The 20,088-nt window shown below is 58.2% G+C and overlaps 5 protein-coding genes across 5 annotated transcripts; 4 read left to right on the forward strand and 1 right to left on the reverse strand.

Moving 5' to 3' along the window:
* Positions 1–953: 953 nt before the first annotated feature.
* Positions 954–5,030, forward strand: CMQ_101 (Mg2+ transporter protein; the record flags this gene model as incomplete). The annotated part of the gene is made up of 7 exons (XM_014313723.1): positions 954–1,329; positions 1,413–2,183; positions 2,261–2,368; positions 2,976–3,594; positions 3,684–4,511; positions 4,576–4,824; positions 4,886–5,030. The coding sequence occupies 7 exons, from the start codon at positions 954–956 to the stop codon at positions 5,028–5,030; spliced, it is 3,096 nt and encodes a 1,031-aa protein (XP_014169198.1).
* Positions 5,031–5,333: 303 nt separating this feature from the next.
* Positions 5,334–8,879, reverse strand: CMQ_347 (DNA excision repair protein; the record flags this gene model as incomplete). The annotated part of the gene is made up of 1 exon (XM_014313720.1): positions 5,334–8,879. The coding sequence occupies one exon, from the start codon at positions 8,877–8,879 to the stop codon at positions 5,334–5,336; it is 3,546 nt and encodes a 1,181-aa protein (XP_014169195.1).
* A 265-nt stretch (positions 8,880–9,144) lies between these two features.
* On the forward strand, positions 9,145–10,321 carry CMQ_312 (uncharacterized protein; the record flags this gene model as incomplete). Its single annotated transcript, XM_014313934.1, has 2 exons — positions 9,145–9,272; positions 9,340–10,321. 2 exons carry the CDS (start codon positions 9,145–9,147, stop codon positions 10,319–10,321), a joined length of 1,110 nt encoding a protein of 369 aa, XP_014169409.1.
* Positions 10,322–15,000: 4,679 nt separating this feature from the next.
* Positions 15,001–16,236, forward strand: CMQ_317 (S-adenosyl-methionine-sterol-C-methyltransferase; the record flags this gene model as incomplete). The annotated part of the gene is made up of 1 exon (XM_014313939.1): positions 15,001–16,236. The coding sequence occupies one exon, from the start codon at positions 15,001–15,003 to the stop codon at positions 16,234–16,236; it is 1,236 nt and encodes a 411-aa protein (XP_014169414.1).
* A 779-nt stretch (positions 16,237–17,015) lies between these two features.
* On the forward strand, positions 17,016–20,082 carry CMQ_138 (c6 zinc finger domain containing protein; the record flags this gene model as incomplete). Its single annotated transcript, XM_014313760.1, has 3 exons — positions 17,016–17,618; positions 17,688–18,852; positions 19,277–20,082. The coding sequence occupies 3 exons, from the start codon at positions 17,016–17,018 to the stop codon at positions 20,080–20,082; spliced, it is 2,574 nt and encodes an 857-aa protein (XP_014169235.1).
* Positions 20,083–20,088: the final 6 nt, after the last annotated feature.

Here is a 20,088-nt window from a genome sequence, read left to right on the forward strand (position 1 = left end):
TGTTGCCGAGACTTTTGCGCGAGTTCTGCTCCGCTCTGGTGCATCCTGACCGGGAGCTGACTGCACAGGCTACCTTTATTGTCGTCCAGAAAAGACTGGACGTCTTTGTCCCTGTCCCTTGACCACTTCTGCATTAGCATAGTTTCGATCAACAACAAGAGTTTACTCTATTGCTTTTCTGTGCCATTGTAAGATACTTGATACTGATGTGATGCGCCTTGCAAAGTATTCGTGCATCAGCAGGATTGGCTAATCCCCCAATGATCAGCAACCAACAGCGTCTCTGTGGAGCAGCTCCCACGGCGCAACCCAATCGGAGGATTATGCGCTTGTAAGCTTACCGTACGTCGTACATTAGCGCTGCTCCAACCTGCCTGCAACCACCACAATCGTACCTGAAGCAGCCTCTCTCTCCGACAGGCAGCGTTTCAGGCTCGAACCTACCCTCATTCATGCTTTAGCCCCGAGCCGTCTGAACTGGCCAAGCCTGCAATATATGGGCAAATCAAATGGAAACCAGCTCGTGCTGATGCCCCGATGGCTACGACTGGCGTGACCAGGCTTGTGCTTCCATGCAAGAACACATGCGTCCACCCCTGACATTGAAGCGCTTATTTTGTTGTGAAGACACAAGGCGCCAAATCTGAAGGGACGGCTCTCTTACACTATATGGTTATCACATCCGCTTTCCCTCTGGACCAGCAAGACTAGATCTGTTTTTCATTACTACAACTTTCTCTTCGATTCACGTCCTTCTTTCCCTTCTTGTTTCTTGTGATCTCATCACGTTACTCTGTCTTCAGCTGTGCTGGGCGAGTTTTCATTCCTTTTGACTCGAGTGTTGCGTAAACCTACCGACCACTTCTACGTACACACTTCTCCTCTCTTTCTCACCGTTTCTTGCGGACATGATTTTGGCTCTTTGTTCTCTATCCATACTGGCCTGGGCTGCCATGTCTGCTGCGAAACCAGTATTTCCTCGTACGGTCACCAACCTTGACCAGGCGGCAACAGAAGAGGCTCAACAGCGTGATGGAACAGCGACCCGCGCTTTCTCAAACATTCAGATCACCACCTCGGATGGCCGCTGTCTCTTTGTCGACAAGCTATCTGGAGATTTTCGTGAGAATTTGACACCGGTACAGATTGCTGCCTGTGGGTCGACAGACGGCCAGGGCTGGGATATCATAACCGCTGGAGAGCACATCAATACCGCCAACTCCATGTTGCTTGTCAACACCCTTACCCAGGCCTGCCTCAATTTTGACTCCCGTCGTGCTGCCGGTAATCAGGTCATTCTCTTCTCGTGTGGTGGGCGAGCCGATGGTGGTAGGTATTATGCCCTGTTCTTGTCGTCAGCTTCAAGCATCGTGGTATTACACAAGGACTGATTTTCAAACGCATTATGATAGGGGGTACTGCAACCACGTCACAGGCTTTCTCGTTTAACGGCACTGCGGGGCCAATTTCTTTCAAACCCGAAAATGCTGCAGGCTCCTGCCTGACTTCTCTGGGAGATGTCGTTGATGTTGCCGACTGTGATTTTTCAGACCCTAACCAGGTATTCGCCTTTGGTGGCGCTGCTGCCGCGACGGCGACATCCGACGCCTCTGCCCAGACTTCTAGTGTCTTATCAGCCATCCCATCTGTGAGATCTAGTGCCACTACATTCACCGCCCTATTTATGTTTGCCACAACTACATCTACGGCGGGCTCAGAGGAGGCCACGATAACGGCCACTGCCAGCACGTCAACATCTGCCAGTGTCCCCCCACAATCTGCCTCCCTTTCAACCGCGGCTGCCATTGCCATACCAACAACTGCAGTTTCTGTAGGACGTGGTGGCAACTTCGATCTAACGGCGGCTTTAGAAGCAAATCTCCGAGATGCCAATGCTACGAAGGCGTTTACTAATGTGGAAATCCGCGCCCCCAACGGACAGTGCCTCTTCGTCGACCCTACTGCCGGCGATTTCCGTGAGAACCTCATCCCCGTCTCATTGGTCGACTGTTCAGGCACGCCTAATGAGAAGTGGGACGTCATCACCGCTGGACAGCACAACGACGCGGAGAATGCTGCCCTCATAGTTAGCAGCCTGACAAACGGCTGCATCAGCTTTGATGGCCGCCGGTCAGCCAATGACACAGTGAACCTTTTCTCCTGTGGCGGCCGTGCTGACGGCTGTAAGATTCTCAATTGTAGCCCCCAAGTTGTGTGTTGTGCGTGTGCTGACTAATCACAGCCGGCGAGACAAATGCAGACCAACTAATGCCGTTTACTGGTGCCTTGAGCTTCGCCTTTTCCCCTACAGGAGAGAATGGTGCCGTCTGCATCCTTCCAGGTGACGGCCGGCTGATCTCTGGGACATGTCCCACGAACGGAGCCCAGCTTTTTGCCGTCTTTCCCTGAGACATTGTGAGACGCAGTCCCGAGGCGCGAAGTGCAACCGCCCGCGTAAAAAACACCGCCCTTGAGAGTCTCCTGCGTCTTGGCCAAGAATACGTATTGCGCATTCTCTAATGCATCATTTGCGGAACGCCATTATTATAATTCGACTTTTGTTTATGACATCACGCTTGCATCCCTTCAGAGCTACACGTGGTAAATTGTGGGCCTGCCGATCAGTTACAATCGGCATGGTTCAACGATTCAAACTTCGTACACCAGGCTACATATTGCCGCAGCATCCCCTGATGTTTCCAAAGCTGCGGTTGCTTTAAAACAGGCCCATGCTGCGACAAAAGTGATTTCAAGGCGAGTCCGATTAGTAAGAGTTGCATCTATGATTGGCTGGCCTTTCCATCCGTTTTACGCGATCTCGTCGTTCTCCTTGTTTCCACCTCGTTGCCAGATCACAAAAGCGCCCAAAACAGAGACAGCAAGTCACCCACCCTCGTTCTTGAGCTATACCGACGTGCGATGAATAGCGCCCAATTCTTGCGTGGACAAACGTCCTGACTCTGATACCATGCCAGCTTATAGCACTCACGCGAAGCCCTCAGGTTCGCAGAACCCAGCATCAGATCTCTCTGATACATCCGTTCCTGTCCCGGCCTACAACCGCCACAGCATAACCGTCAGCACTACCGCTGTTGATCGCGGTGCCAAACCATCTGATATGGCAGAAGCACCCTCGTCGGCATCGCAGACGGCAAGGCAGAGCGGGTGGAACACCATGTCGCCTACTTCGCCGGGCGTACCTGAGATGCGACGCCGCGCAACTCGGACTGTTACCTTTCGAAATGTGGACGACTTTGCCGGGTATGCAGGACGGCCTGGCTGGCAGCCGGGATCTGAGCCAGGAATCGACACAACCAAGCCGGACGGAGGGCGGGAAACGCTGGCGCACATGAAGGCTCCTAGCGATATCACAGTCGTGGATTTTAGCCAGTCAGATATGTCGACAACGCGCCTCGACAACAGCTCATTGGCCGGATTTCTTGCCATACCGCAGGCGGCCAATATGAAATGCAGGTGGATCAATGTCAATGGCCTCAGCTGGGACGTCATCCAGATCTTGGGCAATCACAAGAAGCTCCATCGCCTTGCCATTGAAGACTTGATGAACACTCGAAATCGGACAAAGGCAGATTGGTGTGTATCGAATTCCCTTTCCGAATTGAGTGGCCACGTTGTACGACTTGTGCCTGTGGCTGACTGGGTGACGCGCTTCAACTCACCAGGTACCCGACACATACGTACTTGGTGCTCGTGCTGCTGAAACTTGTCCACACTGACGGTGCCCAGAAGCAGGAGGAAGGTGACAATGACGGCAATGACGGCGAGGACGACGGTAAGAGCTGGATCAGTAAGGGTAGCTCTCGCTGGCGAAGGAAAGTTTCCGAGACATTGAAGACCCTGTTTGGAGAGCCGGGTGAAGGCTACGACGTTGCGGACTCACCCGTCGCTGTTCCGGCCAAGGTCCTGGAAAACGGCCAGCAACTGCGGCTACAGCGGTCGACGAGCACAGCCACAAAGCTGCTGCACATCAACGAGTTTCGCACCCTGCAACGGTATCGTGCTTCTCCAAACGACGCGAGAACGGAGTTTATGGAAAGCCACTCCGTTCTGAGCTCGCAGAAACTTGCCGTGGCTGCCGAGCAGGTCTCAGTCTTTATCACGGACGACAACACCGTCATCTCCTTCTTTGAGCTTTCGGCAGAGGACGTGGAGGAGCCGATACTTAATCGTCTCGTTGTTCCCGATACCACGCTGCGACGGTCCTGCGATGCATCAATGCTTGCCCAGGCCATCCTGGACGCCATCATTGATCTGGCCATCCCCCTGACTGTGTGCTACGGGGATGTCATTGCCGATCTTGAGCTGGACGTGTTGACACGGCCTAGCGTAAGCCATACCAAGAGTCTCTACATCACCATTACCGAGGTCAACAAGGTGCTGAGCTTTATCAATCCGATTATGAATCTGATAAACACTCTACGGGACCACAAGACAGAGGGAGTCGGCCCCGACGATATGCAGGACCCCAGGAAGGGAGTTATTATATCCCCGTAGGCCTGGCCCATTTGTGTTTGTGCTGTTGCCGTGATGCTGACAGTTCTCCTTTCGCTGCAGGACAACGTACGTCTACCTTGCCGATGTTCTTGATCACTGCGTCCTGATCACCGAGGCCCTGGAACAGGTCAAAGGCCAAGCGGAAAACATGATCTCGCTGATCTTCAACACCATCTCGGCCTATCAGAACGAGTCGATGAAGCAGCTGACCATTGTGACAATCATCTTCTTGCCCTTGACGTTTTTGACAGGATATTTCGGCCAAAACTTCGACGGATTCTCTGATCTGAAACGTGGCATCCCATTTTTGTACGTGTCGTCTCGGCCTGTTCCCAGCACTGACTCCATACTGATCAGCCTCTCTCCGTAGCTGGGAAATTGCGGGTCCTGTCATATTCTTCACCATAATCATCATGATGCGTCAGATGATTATGGAGTCGTTGGCAACCCTGGTGCAGAGGCACCACATCGGCAACCTACGAAAGCATCATCGGAAGCACAAGCACCGGACGTGATATGGTTGGGATAGACGTGTACCTGTAGGTATATTTGTTAGTGTTGGGAGAGGGCATGCGCAAGTGTCGTTGGCAAAGCCAACTCACATAATACAGATATGCGTTTAGACTTGTCAAGACGGTGTCACGTGGGTAGACGGGCCTTCGTCATAGTGTGACCAATAAAAGAAAACTATTTAATCGTAATTTTTTGGTTGGTCATAAAGAAAGTGCAATTGATCCTGTGCTGTCTTGCTATCCAGGTCTTCCTCCTGGCCTTGTGTATCCAAAAAAAAGCCAGATTGTGCAGTCCGCCCAGCCTTACTAGCTGAGTAGTTCTTTGATATCTTCAATCCGCTGGAGCTTCTTCTCCTCGTCCGACATCATGCCGAGCGAAGTAGCACTTTTGGTCAGCAGGGAACAACAAACGGTGCACAGCCACAACCATAGCCACACATACATAAACTTTTTCCGGTCCTGGATCTTGAGCATCTTCTCCTCGACGCTGCCCTTGGCGATGAAGCGGTACACCTTGACCTCCTCGTCCTGGCCCATGCGGTGAACGCGGTCAATGGCCTGCGCCTCGACGGAAAAGCTCCACCAGGGGTCCATGACGAAGACGCGCTTGGCCATGGTCAGGTTGAGGCCAACGCCGCCAGCCCGCAGGCTGATGAGGAGGACGGTGAAGCGGTCGGACCGGCGGAAGTCCTCGAGCACGGCAGCGCGGGCCTTCTGGGCCATGGTGCCGTCGAGGCGCAGAAATGCCATGTTGTCGCGGCGGAGGGCCGGCTCGATCAGTGAGAGGAAGGAGGTGAATTGGCTGAAGACGACGGACTTAATGGTCGGGCGCTCGCGACGGAGGTCGCGCAGATGGCGAAGTAGCGAGACGATCTTGGCGGACGACTCGCCGACGTCGACGCGCTGCAGGCTGATGCGCGGCGGCTGGCCGGTGGTGGCGGGATCGTCGTCGTGACGCACAACGCCAAAGAGGTCGCGGCGGCTGATGACCTCGCGGCAGTGGAAGCAGCGCGGCAGGCGGTGCTGGTCGGTCTCGTGGCGGATGAAGCGGAGCAGGCAGTCCTTGCAGGCCGAGTGCCAGCAGCCGGTGACGGTCTGATCGATCATGGGCTCCTCGGCACAGATGGGACACTCATTGACGGCCTCGTCGCGGATCTGGCCGAGCACATGGGCCCCAAAGGCGTTGCTGCTGGCTGGATCGTCGATCTCGTCGGTCGTGGTGGCGGTAAAGCGCTCGATGAGCGCCTGCAGGTCCATGTCGTCGGCCAGGCCGGCAGCAGCATCGGCAGCAGCGCCCGCCTCGATCTCGTCGGCCACAATGTCCATGTTGCGCACCAGCACCGGATGGCAGCAGCACTGGCGCAGGCGCAGGACTTGGGCAAAGATGCTCGTGTACGACTTCATGACGGTGCCGGCCTCGACGGTGGCGGTGAAGGAGCGCTTGACCCGCAGGAAGATGTGCTCATAGATGTCACGTTCGGTGGCCGACAGCTCGACGTTGACGATCTCGAGCTGCTTCGACGGCAGGGCCACCAGGGGCCGTCCGTCGGGCGTCTTCATGTCCTTGGTCCGGCGCATCACCAGCGGCTCCAGCACGGTCTGCACCACGTCCAGGGCGCGCATAAAGTCCTTGGACTCAAACGGCACCGTGATAAAGGTGCGCCAGAACGAGAAGTTGTCCCACGGCTCGACCCGGAGAAAGCGGATCAGGCTGAAGAGATCCTCCAGCCGGTTGACCACGGGCGTGCCCGTCAGCACCCAGCGGTGCTCGGCCGTCAGGGCGTAGCAGGCCTTGGCCGTCTTAGACTGCCGGTTCTTGATCGTATGGCCCTCGTCCAGGATGATGCGGAAGAAGTTGAGCGCGAAGAGGCCCTGGCCTGGATTGGAGTCACGTGACCACATCTGCGTGAACTCAGACAGCACGGTGCCGTAGCTCGTGATGACGACGTCGGGCGCCGTGGCGGCCGCGTCTGTCGAGCATAGCGCCTTGAGGTTGGCCGCCTTGTCGTAGCCGTAGTAGACCATGGACCGCAGCGACCCGTCCGTCGACGCTCTCTCGGCCTCGCTCTGCCACTGTGCCAGCAGCGACATGGGGGCCACCACGAGCGTCGTGCAGGGCGCGTCGGCCACATCGGGCAGCCGGGTCAGCATCCGTCGGAGGCTGTGCTTTTCCGCCGTCTTGCCACCTTGTAGCTGCATGGCCACGGGCGACTTGTGGGCGTGGATCAGGCTGAGCATCTGGATCGTCTTGCCCAGCCCCATCTCGTCGGCCAAAATGCCACCCCGACAGTTCTGTTCCTGGGCCGGGAAGTCCAGCGACAGGTCGCCCGAGTACGGATTGACGTAGAAGCTCGGCTGTCCCTGCACCGGCGGCAGGTCGTTGCCGTCGACGTCCTGCAAAGGCCACAGGTACTCCTCCCACAGCGGATGCATGGACACCTTCTTTTCCTTTTTCTGTGCGTTTTCGCCCGTCTCGCCCGTCTCACCCGTCTCACCCGTCTCACCGTCCCTCTCTTTGGAAATCATCCAGTGCAGGGCCTGCTTCTGGTACGGACGGAGCGACAGGGCAAACGTGTCTGGCGGCTCGGCCTCGGGGGTGCTAAAGTCAAACGACTGTGCCTTTCGGTACAGGGCGTCGAGCTGGTCTTGCTCCAGCTCCTGGCCGTCTTCCGGCTCATCGGACGTCGTCGCCGTCGATGACACCTCCTTTGGCACATCCTTGCTGCTGTCCCTCTGTTCTGCCATTTCGGCTGCCTCGAGAAGGCCTTGGCGGCCGCGTTTGGTCGCCGCCTCGTTGACACGTGTCGGCAGCAAGTTGATTTCCTCAAAGAGCCGCACGAGGGCGACCTGCCGCAGCCGCAAACCGCGCTCCTCGGCCGTCTCCTTCTCCTCGAACAGCCCGGTGGTCCGGTTGTCGTCTGGCCGGGCTGGCTTCGCGTCAAAAGCCGACCGCAGCAGCCAGCAGCGCAGCTGCAGAAAGACGGTGTCGTTTGTCCGCAGCCGCTCCGGCGCATACACACACACGCCTTCGAACTTGCACACCTTCTGGTCCATCAGGGCCGACACCCAGCTGGCCGCCTGCTTGGAGAGCCGGCCGAGTTCGATGCCGCCCGTCGTCGTAAACCGCACGATCACGTCCATGCGCTTGGACGTGGCCGCGTTGCTGTGCGCTGCAGCAGCCGCCCCGAGCTTTGTCGTCTTCTGCATGGAACCCCCGATGCGAGGCCGCTCGGCCCTCTGCCGCTCAATCCGCACCGTGTCGCCGTGTTTCAGCAGGTTGACACCGCTGCGCGTGGTCCAGCCCTCGACGCCAAACGCGCCGACGTACCGCTGCTCCGGGATCGATGACCGGAGAGACGATGTCGACAATGCAGACAATGTGGTCGGTGCAGCCAGAACAGCCTTCGGAACGGCAGCCGTCTTGTGCACTCTTTGCAGCGCAGACTTCCACGTGCCGTCATAAAAGATGTTGACGGCACGCTCAATGTTGTTGCCACACTTGTCGCGGATCATCTGCATCACCTCGGGCTCGATGCTCTGCTCTACTATGGCCTCGAAGACGGTCTGGTCAAAGGCAGCCGACGGCGACGGAGGCGGTGCACGGCGACAAGAACTAGAGCCTACAGCACTGCCAATGGCCGGCTGCCTCTCCACCGGGGCGGGCGAGGAGGCCGACTGAGGAGAGAGCGAGAGCGGGAGTGAACCCCGGTTGGGGTCCTCTTTGGTGGTGTCATTGTCGAAGAATCGCCGCTTCGGCTGTGTTGGCAGGGCCGTGTTCAATCGATCATCCCGTTCATCCGGCAAACGCCGCCGCTTCTTTTCCTGGCCTTTGGGGACGCTGGCACAGTCCATGGCCACTGCAGTTGCTTCTCCGTGAAGAGACGAAGAGGAAAAGAAAGACGCGAAGCTTTCTAAGCCGCAGACGCGTTTTCCTCTTTAGCAGGATCGCTAGGCGTGACTTGGGGGCCCCACATCTGCTGTTGTGGTGGGGCCAGCGGCTAGGCAAATGCAACGCACGCTATTTGCCAGCCAAAAGCCCTTCCTTCGTCATAATAGGCCGTTGCTGCTGAAAAATTCACATCGCATCCAGGAGACCTCCCGCTTCCCTCGACAATCAATGCTTTGCGTCCGCAGCTCCCGCCATGCATTGCGACGGTTGCCGTCTTGCTCTGCCGGTCTGCGTCGCTCCTTTGTCTCGGATGCCGACGTGGCCAAGGCCCGCCTCTACTGCGAGAACCAGCTGAAGTATGCCTTTTCTCGCTTTCTCTTTCCCTTTCTCGCTCCCTCGACTGACAGCTTGTCTTGCTTTCAGAACAAGCGATCACGACGCCCACCTCGTCCATTACTTTCTCCCCGGCGCCGCCCGCGATGTCTACCTGGCGCTGCGCACGCTCAACCTGGAACTGGCTCGACTTCCCGAGACGGTGACCAATCCGACGATCCGCCTGATGCGCCTGCAGTTCTGGCGCGATGCCGTCAACAACACGTTTGACGGCCATCCGCCGCGCGAGCCTGTCTCGCTCATGCTATACGCCGCCCTGGCTGCCTTGGCCGCTCGCGATCAAAAAGGCGCCTCGTGGAGCTCCATCAAGTTCTGGCTGCAACGCTACATCAATTCTCGCCAGGAGCACATGGACAACCGCCCGTTTCCCCATATGGCCGCTCTCGAAGACTACGCCGAGAGCACGTACGCCACCCTAATGTACATCACCTTGGCCATGCTGCCGCTGCAGTCCATGCACGTCGACCACCTGGCTAGCCACGTCGGCAAGGCCTACGGCATCGCCGCCATCCTTCGCAGCATTCCAGTCCTGGCAGCCCCGGCTGCACCGAAGTCCACAGCAGCAGCAGCAGCAGCGCGCACTCCCGTCCTACTGCTTCCGCTGGACGTCATGGCCGACGTCGATCTGCGCGAGGAAGATGTCTACCGCCAGGGACCGGGTGCGCCGGGCCTCCAGGAAGCCGTCTTCCGTGTGGCCACCCGTGCAAACGACCATCTGATCACGGCCCGCGAGATGGTCAAAAACATCCGCGCCGGCGAGGACCCGGGTCATGATTATGAGCATGCCGGCGAGACCGGCCACACCTACCACGACGCCCGCAAAGACAGACAGGACGGCGGTCGGGAAGGGATCCAAGCCCTGAAGCGTGGCTTCGGCGTCCTTCTCGAGGCCGTGCCGGCACAGGATTTCTTAGCCCGCATAGAAGCCGCCGACTTCGACCCCTTCCGGGTCAAGAGCAGCTGGAAGCTGCCATGGTCACTGTACTGGGCGCAGAAGACACACCGCATATAAGCGTTAATGCCGTGTTGATGACTAGACATTGTATATCACGTTCGGATGAAGGTGCATCTACAGGTGCTTATATAGCCAGGTAGCCCCCCTAAAACAGTCGAGTGGCGACCACGTGCGACCCAAAACAAAGACAGCCCGATCGGCATTTGCCAAAATGATAAAATTTCTGACTGGAACATGCGTGATTATTGCATCATGGTAGTCGAGAAGGTAGGCTTTGATATAGTCATTGCGAGCCGAACGCCTATCGCCTTGCCGAGCGGGTCCGGCCGGCGAGATGCCACCGACGCCTGAGGACCCTCTCGGAAAATACGAGTACTCGTACATACAAGGAAATAATCTAACAGGAATGAACGTCAAAGCGAAAGTGAGGTGATGTCTGGTAGATTCAACCAAGCAAACGAGAAAAAGTGGACCGTCGATAGGTGGCGAGGCATATAGGGTAAATAAACTCATCTGACAGGCTTCTTCGGATGGTTTGGCCCGGGGAACATATCCGGAATATTTGAATCTGCAGTGATCGACATCGCGTAGGCGATGTCGTGCCTGAAGAGCTTCAAGGCCCGCAGCAACTAGGCTGGTTGCTCCGGGAGCATCACCCACACCAGTCTGACGGCAGATGACACGCAGTCTAGACGATCGAGCGATGTCGGCCTCGATCTAGACGGCATTTGGAAGGTCAAAGTAGTAATAGCTTTGGTTCTGTTGATGGCCCAGCCGGTCCTCAGCATCGGACTACTCTAGACGACTAGCATCGACTGGACCAAGGTGCGGGGAGCTGATCACGGCCACCAGGCCCGATGCCGGATCGAGCTTGTACAGTGACCTTGCCGTCAATGCCACCAGGGAGTAGCGGTCTACCCGGCCTGCAGGTGTAGCGGATAGGGCGGAACAGGCGTCTGGCAAGGCTGGCAGAGCTGGCAGGGCTGGCAGAGCTGGTTGAGAGGCCCGGCGGCGGCCGTGGACTGGGGTACGGATGTCGGCATGCTCATGGTGAGATAGGACGAGTACCCGCACATGCAGGAAACGCAGGATACGCGTCACTTGTTCGAGTCAGGTGCTTCTGCCTTTAGCGTTCCACCCTCATTGGGCTGTGGCGAATAGGCAGCAGCGTGTCAGCACGAGGGCAGAGCACGAGAGACTGGAGCCGGTAGGGGAGCCGGGAGCCAGGACTGGGTTGCCAGGACTGGGCGGCCCACAGTATACAAGCGTACAAGGCATGGAGATCTTGGCCACGGGCAGACCAGACGGACGGATCCAGGAGGGACGGCCTTTGCTAGAGGGCGAGGGTGTTCCCAAGGTTAAAGGGCTTTGTGTATGAGTACATGGACTGTTGGGCCGGGCCTGAATATGACTGGACGAAGCGTTGTGGATCAGCTCTGCCCTTGTGATGGCTCGCAGAAAGCGGCCCCTCGTGCTACACCGCGCGTGGGATGGGTGCGATACGTGCCGAGCTGGTAGTGGTGGTGGTGGTGGTAGTGGTAGTAGTGGTGCTGCTCACGGGAAGAGCTGGGACACCGAGAGAGTGGCTGGTGGCATTGGAGAGCAGCCAAGACGCTTCTGCCGGCTTCCTCCCACAGGTACTCGTACTCGTACATCAGGCTGCCAGGGAGGGCTGGCGGCATGCGACGCCATCTGTGGCGATGCCAATTAAGGTTTTTTGTGCTGGTGGATGCAATGCATGTGTATGTGGGTAGTGTGATGGTAAATACACACCGCATGGCTCTTTGTCTAGCTCGTAGGGCTGAAGACGTTCCAGCTGCGGATCTGCTGGACGGCGCTCGCTGGCGATATTGTTGGTTGGCCGTGTTGGAGATGTCGACCAACACGGTCATCCAACGGCCCAGCCATCGATTTTCCTCAACAGCCCCTTGCGAGACATGAGATATAGGCCATCCATCACAGACAGAGGGGCTGCTGGCTCGCACACGGCCACGGGTACGGTCGCAGGGGGCGAAGCTCCCGAAAAACGTCCGGAGCGGGATGCAGAAAAGTCTGCTCGCTCTTCGGCACATGTTGTGCAGCGAACGCTAGTCAGCAGACACGTCTTGCGCCGAGACGAGCCGGGCAGGACCGGAGGGAAAGCCGGGACGTCAGGAAAAGGCGTCATGCAAAGGCAGTCTGACGGGTACAACAAATGTACCAACAAGGGACAAGCAGCCGAGTAGCCGCACCGGTGGAGCCTGCAGTGGCCATTTCTACACAGAGCACAGGGTACGTGTACAGGGTACGGAGTGCTCGCACTTGCAGCAATAGTACGATGCATGGCGCCGGCAGATGCCAAGAAGCTAGCAGAAGAAAGCTTTTCCGTTACATCGAGCGGCACAGCGCTTACAGGCAGGGCCGGATATACATACGTCGTAGTGTCAGCGTCCAGATCTGCCACGGAAATGAGAGCAGGAGGGCCCAAAGCCCGGTGACGGCCACTCGTAGAATCACGCAACCTAGTGGCCTATGACTGATTGCAGTGGGGCCCGGCCGGCGGCCCTGCGACGATGGTGTCGGTGCCGGCAGTTTGCGGGTGAACGTGTCCGTCGAGGAGGAGGGTCGAGGCGGCAGGCAGAGCGATCACGAGATGTCGATGCACGCTGTTGGACGTGTTCGGGGGCTCGGACAGCAGACGGGTAGCAGATATTTGGACGAGGTATTGTGTGTTTGTGTGATTGTGTGATTGGATGATCGGGTGTGAATATATGAATCTTTTTGTCCTAGTTGTTTTTGTTTCTCTTCAATTATTTTCTCTTATTTTCTCTTGTTTTATTTTAATAATTCATACATTCATTTGTTACTCCACACAGAGTACTCTCTTCTTCCTCGCCGGCCTCTGCCGAAATTGCCCGCTTCACCACCCCCGCACCACGACTGCCCATCCAGGCCTTCAAAACAGCCGATAACAAGGCGCCGTTGTTTGCCATCGTATTTCCCGCACCACGTCAGGCATGCAGCCATCGGCCAGCCAGGTGGATATGGCTGCTCGGGGCCGTGTGCTCTGGCCTGTCTGCACCCCGGTGCCTTTGTTGCTGAGCTGGTCCCCTCTGCATGACGTCATTGTTTCGAGCCCCGGCGACATCGGTGGCACGACTGCCGCTTGCCGTTGGGAGGGAACACGCTCTGGCCGCTCCTTCTCAGATGGGCCGCGGGACGCTTGGCGAGGAAGGAGCGAGCATCTGGCGCGAAAAGTGGCTGATCGGTTGGGCAGGCATGATGGCGCCTGGTTTAATTACCTGGGCTGCTGCTCCGGAAGTCTCGGGCGAAAAAAAAAACCGACCCGAAAAGATGGCTAAGAGCAGACTTTTTGCGACGCACTACGACACAGTCGCGTGCCCGTACAGAGTCCATACGTGTTACGGAGAATCTCTGGCCTCGTAAGATACGTCACGGCCCCTACGAACACTCCGTTCGAGTACCACGGGCCCGTCGCAGCACGCTGGATGCGAGTACTCGTGTCTTACGACCGAGATACATGCGTTTCGTACATAGTAGCCCGCCAAGGCCGCTCCTCACTACTTTCGTTCTCACTAACAACGCCCGCTAGCCTGCCACAGCTTGCTGCCCCACTCTACCTGCCCATGTCTGCTCCATACTCCGTACTCGTAAAGCCGCTAGAGCCAGCGCCCGTGACAATCCCCAGAACCGTGTATCCGCTGTACGATACAGTACAGTCATGCAGGCCCCACCTGCTCTAATTTTTTTCTTTTTCTTTTTTCCCTTCCCTGTACGCCGCTGGGCCGCTGGGCTGCACATGCCTTGTCGAGCTCTCCGCGTCGCTGCCATCGCCCGTTTGCTCACACTCGCCTTCTCGCTCCCTCGCTCACGCTTCCCACCGCCTCCAGGTCATGTCAGCAGGCCTGTCTCCGGCCCTGCCGGCCTTTACCCGCCCCCCCTCCCATTAGGACGTACGCCGACCAACCAGCTGTCGGCTTGCCCAACCTTCGAGTACGGAGCACCTTCCACTGGCTTCCAACGTGATGATGCTGCTGCATCCTCCGCGGCCCTTTAATATGCCCTGCACCCCCCCGTCTCTCCTTCCCGATCTTGGCTGTCATTGCCTCTCATCGACCACTGCAGCCTTCTCACCGTCTGCTTCACGCCTTCCCACGAGACAAGACACCGCCCAATCGATCTGTCACAAAAATCACTCCACAACCGTCCAAGCACAAATCAGCCTCTCGTCATCGGTAGCCACAGCTCATTCGCAGCCTTGTTCTACCACACGCCGCCCACTCCCCACCCACTCACACTTCCCAGAACGTGTCCACCAAATCTCTGCTGCCCACTCAACCACGCCCCCCTCCGTTTGAATCCACCATCCTAAACGGCTCAAGTGCCACACCATCAGTCATACGGAACGCTCTCTTCCCGCGAACAGGGACACCAACCCGGACAGACCCCTACATACTAGCACTCACGCATATTTACTCTTTGTACCCGTACATTCGCAGTCCCTCTCCCATTCTCCGACCGACCTCTCCTCCCCTCCCACCTCTTCTCTCTCTCCTCTTCCCGCTCTCTTCCCGCTCTCTTCCCGCTCTCCTCTTTCTACCTCGTCTTCTACTCTTTTACTACTTCTTTCTCCTCTTCTCCCACCTCCCACCTACAACCAGACTTTACCGTGCTCCTACAAGCCCACTTCTCCTAGATCCCTTTCAGATCTGCTCTGCCCCTCTCCAATTGCCACAATGACGAGCGCAGCTCCTGCGGTAGACGTCCAGATCACTGGCGCTGCAGCGCTCCCGGTCGCTACGGCAAAAGACACCAACACTCCCAGCGGCTCTAGTGCACGCAGCAGTGAGACCCTCAACGAGAAAGATGTCAAGATAGAGCCGGCCCACAAGTCATGGAAGAAGCTCTACAGCAGACACAACACCCCTGTGGTGTCGGAGCGCTCGGCGTCGACCAAGCGCACCAAGACGTTCTGGAACTCGTTCAAGTTCCTATGTAACATGACCGACAAGGATGTCGAAGACTTCATGTCCTCCTACGTCATCTACAACCTCGACTGGGCCGACGAGGAGAAGATGGTGGCCGCGCTCGGCCCCGACTACAAGACCAAGGTCGGCGACTGTTTGCGCAGCTACTACGGCGTCCTGAACCATCTCTGTGCCCTCGGCGACGTCGAGAAGATGTACATCCCGCCATTAATGGACAAGCACGTGTCCGTGCTCGACAACCAGCTACTGTATGAGGAGTCCATCGCCCGCGACATTGGCATCAAGCCGGGTGACCGCGTGCTCGACCTGGGCTGTGGCCGTGGCCGTGTGGCTGCTCACATGGCCAAGTACTCGGGCGCCAAAATTGTCGGCCTCAACATCGACCCCAATCAGCTGGCCCAGGCCCGTTCCTTCACCAAGGAGCAGGGGCTGCAGAACGAGTTTGTCGAGTGGGACCAGAACAACCTGCCGCTGCCGTTTGAGGACGCCAGCTTCGACGCCTTCTACGAGATCCAGGCTTACAGCCTGTGCAAGGACCTGCCGGCCATGTTCCGCGAGGTCTACCGCATCATGAAGCCGGGCGCCAAGTTCTCCATGCTGGACTGGGTCAGCCTGCCCAAGTACGATCCCACCAACCCGGAGCATGCCGAGCTGATGCGCCGCGTCAAGCCGCTCATTGGTGCCGTCGGCACCCCGACACCTGCTGGGCTCGAGAAGGCCCTGACCGACGCCGGCTTCCAGGTGACGCGCTCCGACAACGCCAGCGTCGGCGGTCTGCAGGCGCCCCTCATCGACAAGGTCGACCTGTACTTCCGCGCCATGCGCCAGATCATCTTTGGCCTGATCCGCCTGCACATTCTTCCCAAGCACTTCCGCATTCTGCTCAACCGCTTCAGCCTCGACGGCGAGGCTTTTGTGGAGATGGACAATAAGCGTCTCGTCACGACAAGCTACCGCATCATCGCCGTGAAGCCGGCGCAGTAGGCGCACAGTGGGAGTCTGCTGAAAAATCCAGTAAAAAGCCGATGCAAGAAAGCGTCATCCCCACCCACCCCACAAATGCATGGCCGGGTTTTCTACCGGCCGGAGATGGAAGCAGCCGCGTCGTGATGAGAAGAGGAATGCAGCAGTTAATGGGCGAAGGACTCGAGAACGGCTACGGCATTGTTTGGGCGTCATTTGGCATCTTTTTGTGTTATTCATTCCGGTGATCTGTGCGTTTCAGTTACATCTGCACTGCTAGTTCCTTTTCCAACATACCCTTCTTTGCTCTCTTTAACATAGACCTTAGAGATATCCATCGTGCCCACGCGACACGAATTTTTGTTAGTGTTAATATAACGGATCCGAAGACTGTTATTTTCTTATTTAATGCGGGTCTCATCGCGTCAGGCAAGAAACGGCGTCGAAAAATTCCGCAGTGGGGTGTGGAGATCCCATTGTTTCCGGACGTCGGCGCTACCGCTAAGACCGAGAAACGGGTCGGAGTCTCCGAGAGCTCGGTGCTAAATGGTTATCTCGATCCATCTCGATGTTATTAAGCAGCAGGAAGAGCTCGGTGGAATCGGATGATCTGACCCACGTGATGAAAGTCTTACGACTTGGAGCCCGTACTCGTACTCGTACGGGTAATGCGATGACTAAGCGGAAAATATCGTTCCTTCTTGATTGGAGGAATCAGCGGACAAATGCATGTTGCAATCTAGGATGGCAATTTGGAGGCAAACGCGAGGCTTTTATCGGCTCCTACCAGCTCTCGTGAAATGGGGCGGGCACCGAAAAGCGGGTACTGCCACACCTGTCGCCAGAGGCGGGTCAAATGCGACAAGGAGCGGCCAGAGTGCCAACGCTGCCGTCGATCTGGCCACCAATGCCAGGGCTATGAGGCTGTGCTGCGCATGCAGAGCCATGCGGCCGTAGCTGGAGCAGCGCCCGGGACGTTGCGGCTGGGCAAGATTCAGTCGATGACATCGTATCCGGGAGGAGGAACAGCAGTGGCAGCTCGCTCGCGGCAGAAGCAAGCGGCCAGCAGCAGTCCTCCTGCAGAGCTCAGCTTTGCCGGATTCGCCGACGACATGGCGTTTTCGTATTTTTTCCAGTCGTACAGCTGGATCAATATGTACAGCATACTGCTGCAGGACAGCTCGCTGCGTGGCTGCTTCGAGGACGGAGACATGACCGGCGACAGTCTGCGGGCTCTCTGCTATGGCCTTCTTGGTCGGGACAAGTCCATCTATATGCTACAGGATGCAGGAAGGCGGGCGTATGGCCGAGCTATTCGGAGTCTGCGCACCAGGATGGCGGCCACGTCCAAGGCAGACATGGCGACGCTAGTGAAGCCGATCTCTCTGATGGGCTCGTATGCGGTGCGTATGTCACTCTTTGCATATGTACATCTGCCACACCATGTTGGAGGCAAGGTCTGACTTGACTAGGTCGCCGTGGACCAGGACCTGCGATTTACGCACCACGCTGGGCTGGCACACGTGCTTGAGTACTGCGGCCCGGAGCAGTTCCAGTCGGCGGCGCTCTTGCCTGTGTTTGAGTCTATACGATGGACCCTGATCTCGGACGCGATCGTGCGGCGACAGGGGACGTTCCTGGAGCAGGCAGAGTGGAAGACGGTGCCGTGGGCGGCTTGTCCGGAAGCCAAGAGCGTCACGAGCAAGCTGCTGGACGTCCTGGCCGGTCTCCCTACCATCCTGCAGGGCGTCTGGGGCATCCTGGCGGACCGGTCGCAGTGGGCACTGGTCGGCGGTCCCCGGATCGAGCAGCCCGACACGGTGCCGCGGCTGCAGGTTCTCGTGCGCCATTTCGAGGCTGGCGGCGAGGCGTGGCGTCGCGAGTGGGAGGCAGCCGAGCCGGAGCTCGCGCCACGCGTCCTGGCGTGGGCCCTGTTCCAGGCCGCCGACGACAGCTATCGGCCGGGGGTGTTTGGAGTGCAGGGTCCGGACGTGTTCGACTTGTCTGTGGCGACGGTCGATTCGGACGGTGTCAGGCTGCTGGACGCGCAGCGGGATGACGCATCGTTTGAGCGTCTGGCCCGGCTGATGCAGGACACAGCGCTGTATGCGACGGTGCTCGTCTGGACGACACGGCTGGACCGATATCTGGCCGGCGCGGCGCGGTCGGCGTCGTGCATCGACTTTATGGCAGCGCCGTTCCGTACGCGCTGCACCTGTTGTGAGACGCCTCCGATGCGGCCGTGCGAGACCGTGCCGCCTGCCGGTGTTGATGGTGCTGCTCGAGCCTCTCCCGACATGGCGTGGAATGTCTATACGTGTGTTCTGGCTGTATCGCCGTTGCGGATTGATCCAGGAGGCTCGGCTGCCGGCAGGCTGGACTCCAACGAGCTGCTGCCCGGCGATGTACGGTTTGTGGCGCAGCTGCGGATCCTTGCGTGGCTGTGCAGCCGTCTGCCGGCGTCGCGGAGCCAAGTGCTGGGCACGCTGGCGGCCATCGGGCTTGGCCACTGCGCACACGACGTGCGGCCGGCCGACGGGATCACCGAGGTGGCTGCGGTCGCTGTGTCGCGCGTGTTTGATTCCAGCGACATCGATGGGGCGGCCAATGTGCTGCTGCGGCGCTATGGACAGTCGGGTGCGGTAGGCTAAGCTTGGCGATATAGGAGGCCAAGTGTCACGTTGTCGGATGCGACGTGCTCGTCCAGACCTCATCGATCTAACAAGGCACAATATGTTTGTTTGTCATAAAAAGCCATATTCTGTCCGACCAACGTTTATCCTGTTCAGCGACGTCATTGAATATGACCAAAGAGACTCTTACCGAGCTGCTCCTCGTATTCGTTCTGCTGTGCTTTTCGACCTCCTCTCGACCAACGACTGCTTGTCCAGACACTGTGGGAAGCTGACTCGAACACAAGCCGATCTTCTTGCCCTATACGAAAGAATCAATCACAGAATCCCATGCAGCTCGTGATCGTATCCCTTGTTGTGCTGCATATAAAAGACCGTGTCTGCTGCCATGTCTTTCGGGAGTCCCCCAGGCTAACCCCCCAGAACAGCTCCCCCGATCACCACCCAGCCCAGACCAACACCATCCACCGCACACATGGCCAGACGTCTCCTCTCTGCCACCATCGGCCTCGTCGGTCTCGGTCTCGGCCTCGCCGATCAGCAAGCCTGCGCCGATCAGCAGTTCGACCCAGCCCAGAGCGTCTGCCATGACGACCGCGTTCTCTGTCCGATCGTGGCCGGCGAGCCGCTCGCCCACTGCAGCGGCGTCTGCTATAGCCGCTTCATGTATGTCTGCACCGACAACGTGCTCGCACCGCTGCCCGTCCTGGCTGCTGGCACGCCCTTTGCCCTGACGGCCGCCAACCCGTCTGCGCCGGCGGTCGACGGCCTCGCTGTCAGCGCCTGTGCCCTGCGCTGGAACCTTGGCGGGCCTCTGTGCGCCTACTGTCCGGCCGACGTCATCGCCAGCTGTCCGGTCGCTGACCGCCTCGTCGTCTCGGCTGCTGCCTCCGCTGCCGCACCGTACGGTATGGACGTCGCCGTCCCCGGCGGCCAGATCGTCTTCCTCGACGCCGCCAACAATGCCGTCGCCTACTCTCAGGCCCATTCTGCTGCCCTGCCGCCCGGTGCCCTCCTCGGCGGCCTTGTCGCCTACAACGGCGGCGGCTTCGTCAACCTTCACGCCGACGGCTGGGCCTGGCTCGCCTGTCCGCCCGACGACAATACCGCCACCGGCTACTCCCTGCACGCGGCCAGCACCACCAACAAGGACTTCCTCGCCAACTGCACGCCCGTCAACCTCAAGGTCAGCGTGCTGCCGTTGGGGACCGTAGGTGCTTGGCAGTATACGTGATGCACG

This window comes from Grosmannia clavigera, assembly GCF_000143105.1.
Source record: "Grosmannia clavigera kw1407 unplaced genomic scaffold GCSC_179, whole genome shotgun sequence".
Lineage (NCBI taxonomy): Eukaryota > Fungi > Ascomycota > Sordariomycetes > Ophiostomatales > Ophiostomataceae > Leptographium > Leptographium clavigerum.